The 19,044-nt window shown below is 41.1% G+C and overlaps 1 protein-coding gene across 11 annotated transcripts in view; it reads left to right on the top strand.

Annotated features, from left to right (window-relative positions):
* MAST4 (microtubule associated serine/threonine kinase family member 4) overlaps positions 1–19,044 on the top strand; it is a 550,957-nt gene that overhangs the window by 229,184 nt on the left and 302,729 nt on the right. The window contains exon 1 of one of the 11 annotated variants that reach the window (XM_078067261.1): positions 2,627–2,710. The exons of 8 other annotated variants lie outside the window; for them this stretch is intronic. In XM_078067261.1, coding sequence (XP_077923387.1) covers positions 2,672–2,710 — 39 coding nt within the window. In that variant the 5' untranslated portion in view covers positions 2,627–2,671. Of the gene's footprint in view, positions 1–2,626; positions 2,711–19,044 lie in introns of those variants that run through there. 2 more of the 11 variants (XM_078067262.1, XM_078067263.1) reach the window with 2 other exon arrangements.

Here is a 19,044-nt window from a genome sequence, read left to right as displayed (position 1 = left end):
GCTGCAATGGTCATAATCTTCATCTTAGACTTAGTTAATGGTCGAATACTAAACTAGATTTTTATCTCAAAATAGTCTTTTGTTAAGAAACATATTTGCCCACCCCCCCCAACCAAATTCCTTTTTATCACTCCCACCCACCAGACATCTCTAGCTGCCACAGTGCTTGGGATGCACAGAGTCCACTTATCTGGGATACACATCTTTTTGACTTTTTGACAGTGTGTCCTCAAAATGTCTTGAGATAGCATTTCCAACTAGCTTACTTAATTGGTCACAGAAAAGGTACTTCTGGACTCTACCTTTTTTTTTTTTTTTTCTCCTCCTCCTGGCAACCTGTGATCTTTATTTCAAGGGGAAAAATCTTTTCCCTTCCTTCTCTGTATTGAAAACTTGGTACCCTCCACTAGACCCCACTTTTTCTAGACTGACCAGCACAATGAGGATCCCAGTATTCAGAGCACAAGCATGTGTCATGACACCAAGCTTGGCTTTTGCTTTTGAAAGTTCAGCTTCTTAGGTCATGATTTTTTTTTTTTTCTTTGCCTAAAACCAGCTAGGGCTTCCTTATGCCTCTGTGTACAGATGACAGTGATAGTCTAAGCTGGTAAATATATTCTCACCTCCTGCCAAGGCACTTAGTCTAAGATGGCCCTTCAAATTTCAGGCAACTGTTCATGCTCCTCTCTCAGGAAGGTGACTTGAGGGAGAAAGGTCAACAACTGTCATACCTTTTGTTTTCATTGAAGGAAAAGGTCTCCCTTTTGTGGGAAAAGATGAAAGTACAGGTGGGCCTGTCAAGAATGGGTATCTCTTTCCACCAGCTTTGCAGATCCTGCACAGATAGCAAGCCGACCTTACTCTCCCGGCTCTGAGACTTTTTTTTTAGGTTGTTTTCTTTTTGTTTTTGTTTTTGTTTTTGTTCTGCCTTCCATGTAAACAAACACGTACAGTTTGTTTTTTTTAACACGTACAGTTTTTAAAAATCTTTTTAAAGACAGTTGTTTGGAATTCGTTGGTCCCTTTTGGCTTGCACAGTGATCACTTAGGTGCTGTTTCTTGGCTTCTTGAGACTGTACTATTCTGCACGTGTGAGAGAGAACTAGCTTCCTTCCTTAAGTGGTATCAACTGAGCACACCTAAGTGGAAGAACACCCCGATACCCGTCTCTGCTGATAGCTCTGCTAGTGCTACTATTTCTTGACAAGGTTTCTCTTTGTATGTGTGGAGATGTATGCAAAGACTGTTCGGGAACATAAAAGGCAATCAATTTTCCTCAGTGGTTAGATTCATAAATCCTCAAGCTATTTTTAATGACATAATCTAATCAATTGATAGCACTCCTAATAGTGGGTTGACAATCAGAAAGAGACAGAAAGCTAGTGTAATAGCAGGTGGATAGGTAAGGAACCTCTAGACACTTTCTTCTCCACCCCCTGCATTAAGAAATCAGATATCTGGATTAGGTAAAACCCAGGAAATGTAGATTTTTAAGAAAATATGCTTGTCTTACTGACCTCCTTTCTTGCAAGAAAGAGACTGTCTAATGGATAGAGTGAAGGAGAATGTGGTTTTCAGACAAGTTGCGGAGTCCTAGACTGCCTCCTCAGAACCAAACTATAATCTCAATTTAAATATCTCTAGGATAGAAATCAAGGGGGAATAATTTATTATAAATTGGTAGTATTGTATGTTGTTACTCCTGTGCCAGGCCAGTAATGAAAACTTAATATTCATCTCCTGGTTGCTTCGAATTGAAATAAGATGAGGACGAGCAGCGTAAACAAGCTGAAACAGACTGTGAAATTGCACATGATGGGAATCTTTTTTTTTAGCTGCTTATAGACTGTAAATAGGTTAATCTTCCAACCAATGATGGCTCTTACGATTTCTTCTGCCTTTTTACATTTTGATCAGGTCTCAACAAAATGAAGTTACAATCAGGAGGGACGTTAATATCTAAAATGTTTCTGTCTTAGGGCCAGGAAACTACTGGCCAGGTATTTATGTGAATGAGTTGGCTTTCACACTGGGAGGTGGAAAGTGTTCTGGCAAGGCTGGAAGAGCAGCCACCCAGAGCCCTCTGTTTGCAGGGTTTCGGGCAGCATGCGTGTTCTGCTACATTTTTTTCTTTGATGCTATCAGGAAAGATCAGGAAAGATGAGCAGCAGGCCTGGTGGTGCTGCTCGGCTGACCAGCTGTGCCCTACTTTTTCCCCATCCCAATCATTGGCTGCCTTCTACAGAGGTGTCTGTCACCACTGATTTACTTAGCCACTTCGACCTTATAGTTGCTTCAGAAGGGGCTTGACCCAGAGCTCCTGCTGAAAGCCATTTACTTGTCGTCTGGAATGCCAGAGCCAGCGTTTTGAAGGAGAAGGAAAAACAGGGACCCCACGATTTCCTGCCTAATAGCAAGAGCCTCCTCCGCCTGGCTAAATGCATTAGGTACCTGAGCCCACTTGCTGCCCTCTCGCACCGAACTGCAAGCCTCCGTGCTCTCCGAAGTTGCTGGAGTGCATAACTAAGCGGCACCAGCTGACTCCGGGCTCCAATCAGCTAGAGCGTGATGTAAGTGTTCAGCAGCTGCCGGGCTCTGAATTAGCGTGCTGAAGTAGAGGTAGTACAGCATGGCTAGACTGTTGTGAGGCTCAGAGAAAGCGGAGGGGGAGATGGATGAGTCCAGCATTCTAAGACGAAGAGGGCTCCAGGTAGGAGATCCTTCCGTTCTTGAAATGTAGCATCCTCAGTGGTCTGCCGTTGAGGATTTCAAAGTTCCCTTTTCCTTCCTTTACTGGGCACGGATAACGTGCACGGTTCTTCGTATCCACTTGGCAAAGGGATACGCTAAGTCTCTAGTTACAGGGTTCAGTGACACATCACAGGGTTCAATGAGAAAGGCTCTTTTGTCAGAGACAATAGATAGGACTTTTAGTTTGATACTTTGTGGGTTGTTTTTCTGCTCGTTGCTGAAGAATAGTTAAATTGTGGCTGGTGGTGACAGCTGATGAGCCAATCTGGCATTCTGTCAAGTGTCTGGGAAGTCTGTCGAGGGTGGCAACTCCGTTCAGTTCTGGGAACACAGGACTCAGTTTTGTGTCCGGATCAACCCCCGAGTGGCAGGAGCCTCTGTCTGATGGCCTCGCAGATGTGTGCAGCTGCTGAGAGTTTTCTTCTTCAGGGAGATGAAAGTTTCTGCTGGCAGCTCAGTCACAGTCGACTGTAATTTGTTTATGTTGAGATGAGGAAAGATCCCCATCTTACTGCCTTGATTTTTGTGCCCAAGGTTCTCTAATTAAATTACTCCAACTTTAGTGTACAAATGTATTCCAAGTTAGAACTTGGCAAATCAGACAGCTTGAAAAAAAACATCTGCTTAGCGATTTATAAGTTTAAGGAAGCCAAAACATAAGTATGTTCAAAATTAGTATGCTTAACTCTTTGATAACTCTTTTTTCTGTGAATAAGTGATATTTTTTTCTGAAAGAATCTAATGAGTAGCCATTGTTAAACCCTCATTCATTATTTTTGGAAAAAAAAATGTCACATGCATGCTTGACAGTACAGAATAGATAGCACATTTAGAAATGCTTCCAGATAGCCCTTAATAGGCTTTGACTTACAGCTGGTCTAGTTGTCTGCTTTTTTTTTTGTTCTAAGTGTCTGTTACTAATACTGTTATTATTCATATTATAATATTGTGGGTAAATTAAAGGATTATTTGCAGGTAAACCAAAGAGGGATTTAAGAAATTGGGGTTAAATGTCATGTATTGTTCCCAACCTAAGTAAAGAGACTGCCTCTTTAATGATTTTCACTGTGGTCATTGTTTTGAATGTACAGTGCAGTTAGTCACTGCTGTGGATTTCCTTTTCTTTGTTTTCATCACATCTATAAAGTTCTGGTAATGCACAGCCGTCTGTGCGGCTCCATGTCCTCTTCGGGGTCAATGGTTAAATATGGAAAGTCTCTTTGTTAAAAAAGATGATAAACTATTAAGCTCCCTCATGGTTCAGCTTATTAATGAGTGACAGTTCAGCTAAGTTTTCTCTTTCCTTTAATGCATTTTAGATAATTGTGTAATGTATGTTGGATAAGAAACTCCTTTTTGTGGTTTATTTCTGTAGTATATATTCTCAGCACTTCAGAGGATATAGTTGAAACACACGGTGCTTTTGAGGGGTATAGATCTCACAGAACTTTTAATTTTAGAAATAAATAATGATTGTGGTTATTTAAAATACTGGAGTTACTTTCTATCTAAAAGATTTGCAACAAAACAAAGGAAACACAATTCATTGATATAATACTTAGAGTGCTAGATCGTTGTCATACTTAACATACTTTTACTACACCTGCCATAATTGACTACACCATGGATAAAGAATGCCTGATTTCTTTTATGAATGAGATAGAAGTCTTCATTCTGTGAGAAGTAACAATATAAAAGTGTTTCAAAGTTCTGCCACCTCATGGCTAAAACCTAACTTTGGCTCAAACAAAGCTTATTTTTCTTTTACTCCCATTATATCTAGTATTTTTTTAAAAGACACCTCTTACATAGAGTAGTTTATTTTTTTTTAAAGAAACTGCTGTATAAGGAATCTATTTATAAAATATAAAATTTCAGTATTTGTATTACAAAAGATGTCACTGTGGAGTTCATGAAAATAACGCCACCTAGTGAATTTAAGAATTAAGTTAATTTTCAAATATACACTATTTGAAACATTTCAACATGTCAATGAGGTATATCTGCAGTAGTGAAGTGAGGCTGAAACCTACACATTTTGTATTTATGATTCTGACCCTGTGTTTGCGAGGTAATCTTGAGCAAGTCCTATACCCTCAGTGTCTGTTTATTTTTCCGTAAAATATTTCAGCACAAGACCTTTGAGTGTACTAAGTAGGAGATAGGTATAAATGAGGTTTAAAAAGTTAATGGCTATATAATAAATACACTAGCATATAGTAGAAACTCAATAAATATTATGTTGTTGAAAAGCAAGGGATTTTTATTTATAAATGACATTATATGTCATAACTAGCAAGATGAAATAGTTACATCTTTACTCCATGTATGCTATTTGAGTTTGTTTTTAAGTTAGAAGAATCAGCAGTAAAGACAGTAAACATTATTTATTTATAGGGATCATTTTAACAGGGCTACAGGATTTTATATAATAATAGGAGTCGATTGGTGTGCCGCACTGAATAGAGGCATACTGTGTGGAACAGACCAGTTTTTTAGATAACAAAAAGCCTAGTCAAAAATCTGGAGCACACAAATATTCTAATTCCATAAAATGTATTTTTGTAATAATATAGTATGTGTTTAGTGTAAAATAATGCAGTATGTGTTTAGAACCTACTTTTAGAATTTCAGTACCTCTAGCTCTTAAAACACAGGAATACTAGTGGTATTTTTAGTATTTGGTCTTCGAGAAATTTTTTAGTGAGAACATACAATTTCTCAAGGAAGGGCTACCTCATAAAAGGGCAACACAACTGAGTTGTTCATCTTAAGTGACTCACTTTTCCATCTTTTCTGTGGACTCTATTAATATTTCCGGGACTACTGATAGCACTTCAATCACTGCCTTTGAAATGAGAATGAGAGAAAGAGGCCCCAGTGGCTTCCACTGTTAGAATCTGGGGGAAGTTTTCAGATTGCTTCTCAAAACATGGGAAATTCAGATGGATGGATGGGCTTGGGCAGACCTTGGACTTGGGGCAATTTGAATTTCTAGACAGGTCTAATTCATCAAAGGATAACTGGCTCCTTTCAGGGCTAATATTCCTCATACACAGATCATATTTTTTAAATGTCATGGAAATTAATTGTTTCAGTGGTTTTTGTTATATGTGTCCTTTTTATTTGTTTTAATGAAAGTGTTCCTGTCCCTAATGTGATACCTCCCAAGGCTGGAGAAAGATGGACAGGCGCCATTAAAGCAGCGACAAATCAGTAGAAGAGGGAGTGTTCTCCCAGAGAGATGTCATAGGATTCCTTTCCTGTCCTCCTGTGGTATTTTGCTCTACCTGCTATCATCTGTTGATTTCCCTCCTCCCTAGTTACGTATTAGCATTTCAGTCCACTTCCTGATTATCACATGTAGCTAGAATGTAAATGTTTTTTTCTTATATGATGCAGTTAATGACTAAATCTTTCGAATTTAGACTTCCAGATTTGTGTTAGGATTTTTGTTTTCTTTGCTTTCCCTTATACCTGGACTTCGTCTCCCAGCCTTAATTGAAACAACAACAAAAAGCTAACATTATTACTTTGGTCTAGGTTCTGATTTTCCACTGGCCATTATCTCAAGTTCAATTTTAGTAAGCAAAGAAGCAGGCGGACTCTTTCGTTCTGACTGGTATCCAGCTACCTCTGTTTTCCTCAATGCTTGAATGTGGGTCATTCAAGTCATAATGTCTCAGTGTGTCTGAGAAGTCTGTCAACTTTAAAGTGATTTGGATGTGTTTACACTTGACCCAAAATTCCATCACAGTATTGTTGTGTGGGACTATTACTCTGTCCTTACTCATTTGAAGATTCTGTGCAGTTAAAGGTAAGAACTCTAGTTAGAGGATTAATTTAATAAAAAGATGATAATAATAGTTTGGCATAAAGTACTTTTGTTCTTCGAAGGTTCCAGAAAGGCAAAGAGGCTTTTTTGGGACAGGAAGAATCAAGATGGTAAATGAACTTTTTTTTTTTTTTTTTTTTAAGAAACAGAGCACAAGCAGGGGGAGGGGCAAAGAGAGAGGGGGGGAGGGAGAGAGAGACTCCTAAGCAGGCTCCCCTAGCATAGAGCCCGGCGCAGGGCTTGATCCTGCAGCCCTGAGATCATAACCTGAGTGAAATCAAGAGCAGGACTCTCTTTTTTTCTTTTTATTAACATATAATGTATTGTTTGTTTCAGAGGTACAGCTCTGTGATTCATCAGTCTTGCACAGTTCACAGCACTCACCATAGCACATACCCTCCCCAATGTCCATCAGCCACCCCATCCCTCCCACCCCCCTCCACTCCAGCAACCCTCAGTTTGTTTCCTCAGATTAAAAGTAGGACTCTTAACTGATTGAGCTACCCAGGTGCCTTGATGGTAAATGAACTTTTGGTAGTTATAAGCACCTAATTAATTAGACCAGGTGTGGCCATATCTGAAGTGGTATTAGCTGTTGAAGGAGTTCACTTTCTGTGTCTGAGATGGATATAAAAAGTTGTCTGTCCATCTCTGCTCCCCTGGAAATCCTTTTAAAGACTTACAACTTCACATCGTGTCCTTTGCTCTTAGTAAGAGTTGCTGGAAGAAATGGCTGTGATTGCTCAGCTCTGCGCTTTCTGGAAAACTCCCCTTGAAGCCCTATCCCTTATGATGTGCATCGTCTCTTGCATTAGGCCCACATGATAAATTAGCTTAGCGTTCACTACTCACAAAGGTCCTTCCTTTCCAGGTGAACCGGTTTGCTTCTTTGAATCAGATAATGAGAGCTGGCTCTGTCGTGCCAGTTTAGTCTCACCTGATCAGAACCATTGCATACTCAGCTGCAATAACTTTTGAGATAAATGTAGCCACCACTTCTCCCCTGTTGGGTTCTTAGTTCCCTCTTTGAGGAGTTGTGTGGTTTTATGTATTACATCTTTTAAAAATCTTAAGTTGCCTGAAAAGGTTTTTCAAAGTAGAGAAGACCTGAAAATTTAATAATATTGTGCTTAAAGCAGTGAAATTATCTAAAGAATAATTTTAGAAGAAGACAAAAGGAGACTAAAAGACCAGCTAATCAATGAACTAGGTAAACTGTAAAAACTGTGAACTACATGAACTTACAAGGATCAGTATTCATGCAGCCACCAATCATTTTATTGTTGACACCAGAGTGTAATGAGATAAGGGTGTTTGATTTTACCTGAAACTTGAATTGCAAATAAATTATGAGCAACGGTAGAGCTTTTTAAAAAGTCTTAGAAACCATGTGTCTGTCTTGGAAGCAACCTAAAACATGAAGGTTGGCAAATGACTTTAGAGACATACATGTCAGAAGACAACATTGCCATTAAAATCATGCATTTGACAAATGTTTCATGACAGAGGAAAAAGCTGATAATAATGAGAAGTAGAAAAGTAGAGTGTATACAAAAGGTGTGTATAAGTCTATAAAAATGTGTAGCATATACCCACACATTAGTCTGTATGAGGCAGAGATGGGAAGTTGGGGGTGGTGGAAAGAAACAAAAAAATAACTCCTATCTAACATATATTAGGAACCTGTTTTTTTTTTTCATGTAAAATAACAGGAAGAAAAGCACTAAAAAGTTAATTATGTCTTGATGGTGGGGTCTAAGAATTTTTCTTTAACTATTCTATAGTAAGCACGTATTACTTGTATAATCAGTCAAAAGTGGGATTTGGGAGCCTCTTTATAATTTTTTTGCTTTGTTGTCTAGGAAGAAGTTTTATACCACTCACTAAGATCAATGAAAAGCTCTTAAAGATTGTTTTTTATTTCATGTCTTTATGAAATTGAGAAAGATGAATCAGTTCTAATATGATACATAGTTCCAAACCTTAGGACAGTGGTTCATCGGAGGCTGTCCTTTTGAACCACCTGAGGAGCCTCTAAAGCGTGAGGCCTAGATGCAGTCCACATGGATTAAATTAGCATCTCTCTCAGTGGTGCAGCCAGGCTTGAGACCCACTGCTCCTGGGGGATTACACGTCCAAGGAACCCAGAGTCATGGAACCTCCTACTTCTGTATCTCCAAATGCAAAGTTTGACAGCCTCTAAAAGGTGTGTGGCACGTTTGGCCTCCCTTCTTCCAGTGGGACATGGGTTTGTTTTTATGGAGAGGTAGGTGGAGATGGATGTCCTCCTTGTCTTTGTTTCTTGACTTCCTAAGTAATGGTAATGGTAGTAATGTGAGAGCTCAAACCATTAACAAACCCACCTTCAGGGGGCAGTTATTAGAGTGGGCTGGCTAGAGGCAGCCCTAGACCATTAACCTGAAAGGACCCAGGGCACTGCTGGTGTCCAGTTCCATTTTTACATTTTTTTTTATATTGCTGGCACATGCCCCGTGATTTACGTCTAGAAACCACCTCGGGCATGGAAGACAGTAGCTTTGTCCCTTGAAGCGTTATCCTCACGCTGGCCATAACAAACACCTGTGGTTTGGAATTATTGTTGTGGATACTCTTCCGTAGTGCCCTTGCTTGAGTTCTCAAAACACGTGCTACTCTTAGATTGTGAATGCAGATGCTTTTGATTCCGGCAGTCAAGGATAGAACTCCATTCTTTGCCTTTCTTTCAATAAACGTCTAATAATAATAATAAATGCACTACTGGACTTTTCATCCCCGGCTCTAGCAGCATCAGGTGAGTGGACTATGGTACCCACCTTGAGGGGCTGAGCGTGTGGTGGGGGAGACACACAGCAGTTCCGGCAACAGCCAGCGCCGGGTCCTGCATCTGTCACAGTGCGGGGGGCACGGCAACAGTGCCAGGCTGTGCCGCAGGAGGGGGAAGGCTTTGTGCAGGTGGGGGTGTTGCTGCCAAGTGGTGATGGATGACCAGGCGCAGATGAGGCGAGATGCATGTTCCAGGCCAGGGAAGCAGCCGCGCATGCCAAGATGGGGTGACCACATGGGGTGCACCCTCCCTTTGGAAGGAGCTGCAGGTGATGCCTTTTAGAGGGAGGAAGGGACCAGCCGGAGGCCCGAGAGCCATGCCTTGTTGAGGGATCTGGACGGGACTGTCCAACAATAGGCAGCCGTTGAAAGATCCTAAGCAGGGCACAGCAATCTTGTGCCACCTGTCAGCTGTTGTGTCACGTGTGAATGGAGAGTGCCCCGGGAGAGGCCAGGGACGGCCAGGAGGTTAGGAGAGAGGAGGTGAGTCGTGCCACTGCTGCCCCAGAGGCTGTGGCTGCAGGAGTAGTACGATTACGGCATGGTGACCTCTTGGGATGGGTGGGGAAGGAGCTGCGAGAAGCTGCAGGTGACCTCCAGGCTTCAGACCATAGGACCAGCAACAGCTAGGGGCCGGAAGTAAAAGTGATCTGGATGGTGAGAAGATGACTAGTTCTGTGCCTATGGTAGTGGAAGCACCTCGTAAGTAGAAATATTCAGTAAGCAGCTGGATGTATGGGTTTAGGCTGGCTTCCACGCAGAGGTCAAGGCCAGTTATAGATTCTGAAGTCATCTGCTTTAAATAATTAATCGAAGTACATTATGAATAATAAGAGTGCAATTTCTCACAGACTGTTAGATTAGCTTCCAAGAATTACTATTATGTGTATTTTTAACACTTATTTTGCAGGACTGGTTACAGTTATACTGAGAGCAAAGTAGTTTTATGCTTTAGTGTCAGGTCTTGAAAATAATGTATCCAATTTTGAAGATGTAGGGGTATTTTGTGTGTTTTTGTGGTTTTGTGTGTGTGTGTGCATGTGTGTTTTTGCAGATTGCTTCCAACTTTGACAACTTGCCTACAAGTCTCATTTCAATACAATTTTGAAAGGGCAAAATGAAACATCTCAAACTAGAGGCTGTAATGGAAAAAGCAATTCATTCTTAAATGAAGATGATGAGGTTGGTACCACATTGCTTGAAACAGTGAGTAAATTTAAAACCTGAGTGAGATTACATCAAATTCAGCCAAGATTTTTGTTCCCTTGGAATGGAATATCTGTAATTGAAGATAGGGGGTTCAACCAAGAAAGACAGATGGCATGTGTACAATTTTATCAGTTTTCTGACACACTGTTGCCAATTTGTGTATTGTATACACAAAGACATTAAATCACATTGATAAAAAACTGAACCCTCTTGGGAGTTAGAGGTAGAATGTATTACAGTGAGCAGGAAATGATTGTAGAAAACATTGTGTTTTTTAATGGATTGTTTTTAGTTTAGTGCTTATTAGATATCAGGTACATCGAGAAATTCATTTTATAGGATTTTCATCATAATGATATTTTTCCTGATGAGAGGTGGTACTTTTGTATTTTCCAGTATTTTCTATTCTTTCAATTTTAGTATTGTTCTGATGGTGAAGGTGGAATAATACCATTGATTTGACTGTTTACACTTTTCCATTAAAACTTTAAATACAAATCACTGAGCTCACAGATTCTTTTCCCATTAACTGTTGAGCAATCCAACTAGAAGATATGGTAAATATAAATTGAATTTGGTTGGTGTGGTGGATACAACTACTCTCTTAATTTTTCACTCTTCTGTATACATTCACTTCCCTGCCCAGGCCTCATGGCTTCATGGTGGATAGAGCTACTTCCCCTCAGTTGACTTTGGACTCAGCTATGTGACTTGCTGTGGCCAATGAGCTGTCAGTGAATGTGTCACAAGCAGAGGCTTGAAATAAGCTTGTGGAGTTGGACTTGTCATCTTGCGCTTTGGTGATTTACTGTGAGAAGAACGTGCCCTGAGTAGCCACTGGGTCCCAGAGCAAACACTCATGGAACTGACCTACAGAAATCTGGAGCCAGGAGCCAAGACCAGAAGGCTCATAGTCAACCTGTAGACCTCCAAACATGAGAATAAATGTTGATTGTTGTAAGCCACTAGGTTTGTTTGGGTTTGTGACCCAGCGTTATGGTGGCAGGGGTGCCAGTACAGGGGATGAGCTCGTGTTGTGGTTAAGACATAAGAGCAGTGGCATTGAAGTCTACTAGACTTCAGTGGGGGTGTTGATCCAGCACCTGTTGCCTCGATTATCCTGGGCATACTGCTCTCTTCTAAACTTCAGTTTTGCCGTCCCTAAAATGGGAATACTGCTTACCTCCCAGGAATGCTGTAAAATAATAAAGATGTGTGCATGTAAGTTACTTTGAAAAGTGTCAAGCAGGTAACAGGAACACAGTGCATGATCATGGCCATTGTTACTGTATTTCTAGATAGCTGAACCTCTGTCTTTCTCTGCTTTCGTTGGACTGTGTCACTTGCCACATCCCAGTTGTGTGACTCTGGAACAGGTTAAAATTTTTATGTGCCTTAGGGGTGAGGGTGTGTGTGTGTGTGTGTGTGTGTTTTCCTGTAATGTAAGGATACTAACATTTACCTTGCAGGATTATTAGTGGACTACAGCAAAGGTAGGTAAGTATCTAGTTGTCTTAGTTCAGGCTGTTGTAACAAAATAATATAGACAAGAGGTCTTAGACAAACATGGATTTTTCACACTTCTGGAGCCTGGGAATGTCATGGTCAAAGTGCTACAGATTGCATATCTTGTGAGAGCCCTCTTCCTGGCTTTCAGATAGCTACCTCCTGGCTCTGTCCTCACATGGTGGAGACAAATCTCATGTCTCTTCCTTTTTTTTTTTTTTTTAAGGGTATTAATCCCATTACAAGGACCCCACCTTCATGACCTAGTTTCACCCTAATAATTTTCCAAAGGCCGTACCTCCAAATGAGTCATTAGGGCTTTACCATATGAATTTGCATTGGCGGGGGGAGGGGAGACCACAAACATTCAGTAGTACTAACCATGGCTGGGTGAGTGGGCAGTTAGTAAAAGTAGCTCCATTATTCTGTTTACTATCCACACATTGCCACCATTTCTTTAAATTCAAGTATCCATTCCTAGTTCTTGAATGCCTCCTATGAGTCAAGCATAACACCCTGCCCTTGGGCTCACCTCTGGATTTCTAAAATCTCTGTTTTTATTGAAAGGAAAGACAAAAGAGTGGAACATAGAAAAGGAAAGACCAGAAGTGCTGCAATTGAAAAGGCATATTGATAACGTCATTCAAATATGTAATATGTGTGTATTATACTTCTACTCCTGTGAGCATTAAAAAGTAACTCCTTTGGAATAGGGGAATTTATAAAGGGCAAAGAGTAGCTCATATGGTGCCAGTAAAGGCTTTTAACGGGAAGAATGAAAAAATGCTAATAAGGAGAGACTGAGCATTAGGGTTCATGGTTTGGGTGCAGTGTGAAATCTTACGGGGGCTCATATTTATAGCTTGTCTGTATTAACCAGAGTAGCAGAGCTGACATCTGAAATGCCTTTGTTTTAAATGGACAAAAATTGCTACACTTACCTTTTTGCCTACTGGCAAACTGTTTGGCTGTGTTGGCTCTCAGTCTACAGGCTTTTGCCTGTGCTTCCCTTCTGTACAAATCTTGTTGTGTAGTGCCTTGTCTGTTCCATTTCTGTGTGTGTGTCCCCTGGCCACATCAGCCATTAGCTCCTGCTTTTGCATGCTTCCTAACCAGAATTTGCTCCCTGGAAAGCCTGTGTCCTCAACATCCTTGCTTCAGAATTACTTTGATCTGTATCAGCTGAAATACATTTTGAGATGCTGCATTTTAACATCTGTATGCCACATTCTCTAGAAGCTAATTGACTGATTGGGGCTGGAGGAGAGATGAGAGTCTTTACATTTGACCAGTTTCACAGAGCTTACCTTGCAAGCCATTGAAATGCAAATACAGACTATGCTTAGAGACTCAGAGAACTCACACATTCAGTTCTTTGTTTTCTTCTGAAAAATAAGCATTCAAAATTCATGCACATTCTATTATTCATGTGGTTTATATTTAGGTTCCGCTTGTATGTCTAGATAAATCTTACCACCATTATTTAAAATTTCATGAATGAAACTTTGCATCTCTAATGCCACACTAGCCTCGACACCTTTAACCAATCGCAGTAATTTGAAATGCAGCCCTTAACTGAGTTCTGGTGTGTGTCTGTGTATCTGCATTTACATACGCCATGGCCTTATCTATAGCTGTTTTTATTTAAATCTACTCTGTAAAGCGGGTCTGAATTCAAAACCACCTTATTTTGTTTTGTCCCAGAAAAACCTGAATTTTTAGTGTGTGGTTTCTAAGGCTTCCATGAGATAGAGTGTTGGTATCGTGGCACTTGTCTTTGTTGGACGGCTGTCACATTCATGGTCCTGAAACAGGACACCTTTTCCTGTCCATTCACCTGCATTTTCAAGGCTGTCACTGGCCACCTTTCATCTGTCAGGTGCTTTAAAAGAACACGGCATGTCAGCAAGGCAGTTCTTCTGTCATTCAGTCTGCTCTCCAACTTAGCTTTCCTGGAACACTTAATGCCTTCAAGAATCCCTTTTCTCCTGAGCTGTGTTCATTTCACCCGTATCAGAGGGGAGAAGGACTTTCCTAGCCGGGTCCAGAGCCCTCCTACCCATCTTCCTGCCTGACACCTATTGGTGCTGCCACTAACTTTTTCTGCTGAGGCCTTCAGTACATGAGAGGCTGACAGCCAGTGTTAGGTGTGGAAGAAGAAACGCAGGCTTCAGTAAAATCCTTTGTTAAGTCTTGGGTCCTCATAGAGTGGCACTGGTGATGCTTTGAATGAAGCTTCCTGTTACCTTCTGGGAGCCATGTGGAAATGTATCCGTCCTCTTTGCGCTCTTGTAGGTTCTGTAATATCCAAGTAGGATACGTTGTTCTGGGAAGATAACATATGTTCACGGGGATTTTGATATAAAATAGAGCCAGGGTGTATCTGTGCTCATGCTTAGAGTAGAAAGGAGTTGCACAAATTATTGTGACTGGACACTGCTTGGTTTGGGAGGATCTCAGTTTTGAGCCTTTTCTCTTTTTCTTTCTGGGCCCTCAAATGTGTTTCAGTGGATATGGTAGGGGTAGGGAGTGGTGGTGGTGGTGAGCAGTGGCTGCATCATTTCCTGCCCCCTCATGCTAGGAGGGTGTCTCTCATTATTATAGTCCTTCCTGTCATTGTCAGATGCTTTCCTTAAGTTGTTCTCAGCTGAAAAGTGGTGTGAAGTCTGGCATTCATCATTAACAGCTGGTCTCAGCCAAGGGTGTGTGTGTGTGTGTGCGTGTGCGCACACGCACGCGTGAGCACTTGGGGTTGAATGTTGGTTATGAGCTGTTGGTTTCTGCTTTCCACAATTTACTCCCCTCAGTTTTCTCAGTTATAGACTATGGCCTTTTAAACCTTCAGGCACACATTTAATATTCTTTCCATCTTTATGAAAAACAGTTTTGCTTTGGACATAGTATAAGAATGTCGATTTGATTTGAGAAAGTCTCTTGGATTTTATACATCTCTTCACTGAAAACAGTGATCAGCTACATTCTTCTAGTACCTTCTTTCTTCTGTTCCTGCTACTAACATACCATTTATGGGACGTGTTTTTAGCTCTTCATCATCGGACCAGTCTCGTGGGAACATTCATTCCCTCACCCACCAGGTTTTTTAATCATGTGATTTTACTTTATGCAAAGCTGGTGATACAAGGACCAACAAGATCCAATTCCTGTCATCTTCTGGGAGCTTATGAGCCAGAAGTAGAGAAGGCAGACTAGTAAGTAGACAATTGAATGCCAAGTTATGCATGTTATGATGGTTAGCCAATCACAGAGTAGGTGCTCCGTGGATGGAAAGATGGATGGTTGAGTAGGGGCAATATCTGATAGGATGCCACAGGGGCACATAAGAGGACGTTTACCCAGTGATGGGGTTATCAGAAGCATGACATCAGTGATGGAGGTTGGTAATTGATTTCTGTTCATTTCTCTTCTGATGTTTTGTTCTGTTTATGTTAAGTTTCCCCATATTCAAGGGGAGATGTCTAGTAGACAAGATGGTATGTATGAGCTTGGAGAGATAAGGACAAAAATGTCCTAGAGATAGAGATTTAGTTGGAACTATCCCATGGGTGATGGCTGAAGCCATGGTAGTGGATGGAATCACCCAGTGAGAGTATGAGGCATGAGAAAAAAGAAAAACCTAGAAAATAACTCGGATCCATTAGCAACACTAAGCTTTAGGAACACTTTATGAAGGACCAAATTAATACATAAAAAAAAGTGATATCGACCAAATTAATATATAAAAAAGAGTGATATCAACAGTATTAACTGGGTCCTATTCTGTGCTCTTAGACCAGCTGTGGTAATCTGCATAAACATAACATTTATTGAGCTTCTGAGTGCCAGGCATTTTTCTGAGTGCTTTACATGTATCTGCTCATTTTACCTCTGCAGTGGCCCCTTGAGAAAGGTGGGGGTGGACATCGGTTTTCAGAGGTGAAAACTGGGGAGTGAACTAACCTTTCCAGGCCTCAGAATTCATTTAGTTAGCAAGTGACAGAGCCTGGCTTAAAAACCTAGGTGCCTAGATTCAAATCCAGGTGGTTTTAACACATTTCTAATGGTCTTATGATTTTTTGCTTCCCTAAAGTGGGTAAGACTAATAGCCCAACTGATAATTATCATCTATTATGACAGGTTCAGTAGAAGTTGTATCTAGGATAATATGGAAGCTCAGAAATGGGGGTGGCAGTATGTCCATGTAAAGGTTGTAAGTTGGGTATGAGATAGTAATGAGTTCCCTCATCCATACTCCTCCAGTGACCTTGAGGAGCTAAAGCTATGTTGTATTTTTGTAACAGTAGGCCTCAATATTAATTCTGAATAGTTTTTCCATGGAAGACAGGGTGAAATAATGTTCACTGCCCTAAGAGGCTTGGTCTGTGGAAGGGCAGCTAGTTTATTGATGACTTGGGTCCTAGAGAAAATAGATCTAATCCATAATTGTAACTTGTAAATTGTGTAATTGTATGAGAAGTGGTGTATTATGGTTTAAAATCCCTGAGCCATTCTCTCGAAGCATGGAATAATTTTGAAAACTAGTTGGCATATGGAGAGCCGTGCTAATAAACAGAGAGAAGTGAATAAGGCAAAAAAAAAAAAAAAAAAAAAAAGGAGATTTTAAATTGTACTTGCTATTTAGGGTAATTTTAGTTCTTGGAAAATGAGAGTAAAGACAACCAAGGACCTTTGGAGATCAAATGGTTTCTAGGAATAGGTATTACTTTTATTATGAAAAATAACTTTTGAGTTGGAGCTTACAACTTGCCTGACTTAACTAAATTGAGATCCGAGTTAGAAGATGTGGTCCCCTGAGGCTGAATAGTTCCTTGGTATCCATTCCCCCTTTGCTCCTTCCCAGTACCCCCTGATTGCCATTTGGGGGAATCCAGGTGGTTTTGGACATGCTGACTTGGGTCCAGATCAAGACGGTCAGGTGGTGTGGATTGGGCTGATGAGCATCTTCGCTCCTTTAGACCGCAGTGATGGCAGGGACGGCACGTGGACCACACTGAGTCTGGCAGAGTGAATTTTTGTCCCTTTACTGGGAAGGCTGATGCCAAGATGCTCTTTTTCTTGCTGGACATTAATTAGGAAATACATAGCCTCAAGAGTAACTGAAAGCTATTTTGGGTGTATGAAGAAAGCCTGCTGTAGGAAGATGGCAATGCCATGAAAAAGCAGGGCCAAAGGATTCAAAGTAAACCAGGTCCTTAACAATGGAAGCTGCTGAGTCAGAGCTGGTCTGAAGGAAAGCCTCTCACTGGACTTGGCAGTTACACCACTGGGTGAATCCTTTTTTTGTTGGAGCCACTTTGAATTGGGTATTTTGTTACGTGGAACAGAAATCACCCTATTTTGTAGTTGTCATTTACTTATTTGCTTAAGATAGCATTTTTCCTTTAAAATAGATTGACTAGTGTTTTCCCCTAAAATATTTCACATTTTTCTTCTACAAAGATGTCTTAATTTCATTTTACAACATAAATAGGTTTTAACGTTGAGGGTTTTGTTTATGAAGAGGTTAGAGGAAGCGCAAAAATGTGATTACTAAGGAATGAAAATTTATTTCAGTGACATTTGCAATAAAAATGATAAAATATTTTCCTCTTTGAAGGATTAGTAGTGTGGGCTCTTATTCTGCTAACCTCTTAAAAGCAGGCCATTATTTGTTTGTTCAGCAAGTAAAGAATTACTAGGCTTGACTTCACCGATGATAAGTTAGCCTAACTTATTATAATTTTATCCTAAATTATTTGACAGTGATAAATAGCTGATGTGGCACATCAGCGTGAAGCTTCATATTGGTACTGCCTTTTATCATTTCTGCTCTAAATAATTGTTCACATCTGTCGGCTTTTTGATGGAGCTATGTGAGGATTTGGACGTGTGGAACCAGAAATCCTGGCTAGTGATTTTTTTTTTTTTTTCATCCTCTGTTTCTTTTCTGTCTTTTCTTCTCAGGTTTTTTCCTCCTTTCTAGGGCATTGACTTTATGCCGTGTTCTCTTTATGAAGTGCTGTGCCCACAATGGGAAGGTTCAATTCCACATCTGGGTCCGTAGCGGTGTTTGTTCACCTGGATGAAGGGAAGGCGGCTTGGATGGCTGGCGTGCTCACGGCGGAAAGCTGCCTCAGACATGTACAGGCAGTCGATGTTCATGCTGCCCTCCCCAGCTTCCTGTTCTCTTCACATAATCAGTAGATAGGGTGGAGTTTGGGTTAGGGTCACTGCCTCTGCAAAATGAGAAACCTGTTGGACTCAGTGACCGTAATTGGGATGATTGGGGGTGTCCTCATTCTGGGTTTCCTTGATTCTTTGGGGCATCTGTGAATTATGATGCAGCCACACTGGCGTTCTAAGGTCCCTAGGTGGACCATTAAGCATTCTTGTGGAGTTGATGACAATGGTGGGGGTCTATGGAAGTTTGCCAGATTTGCTCCATTCTGCTTCATGCCCCAGTGGGAGGCAGAGGAAGCAGGAGAAACCCGCATCTCTGCCCTCTGCCTGGAGCAGTCTATCGCCTTCCCCTTCCTCTGCTGCATGAATCTCCCTCCCCTTCTTCCTCCTCCTCCTTCCCTCCCCATCTCTGCTCTCCCCTCACCTGCCCTTCCCTCTTTCTTGCCCTCCCCCCTCCTCCTCTGCCCCACCTCTATCTCTTCTTCCCCTGTCCTTTCTCATTTACTCACGCCCTCCTCTTTCTTGAGTTTACTTGGACGTACTTTTGCCCAGAGAGCAGGTTTCCACTCTGAACCCCCAAGCCTGGGTAAGGTCCCCATCAGACCACATCTTAATTGTCTGTTCTCTTGTCTCTCTCTCCACCCCAAGAGTCTGTAAGCTTCATGAAATTAAGAAAATTATCTTACTGCCTGTTAGATCCCAAAATGCATGGTCAGACGTGGTAAATGATCAGTAAAGCTGGT

The sequence above is a fragment of the Halichoerus grypus genome, chromosome 2 (genome assembly GCF_964656455.1).
Source record: "Halichoerus grypus chromosome 2, mHalGry1.hap1.1, whole genome shotgun sequence".
Lineage (NCBI taxonomy): Eukaryota > Metazoa > Chordata > Mammalia > Carnivora > Phocidae > Halichoerus > Halichoerus grypus.
The sequence above is the reverse complement of the archived record's forward strand: the minus strand, read 5'-3'. Positions and strand labels throughout refer to the sequence as shown.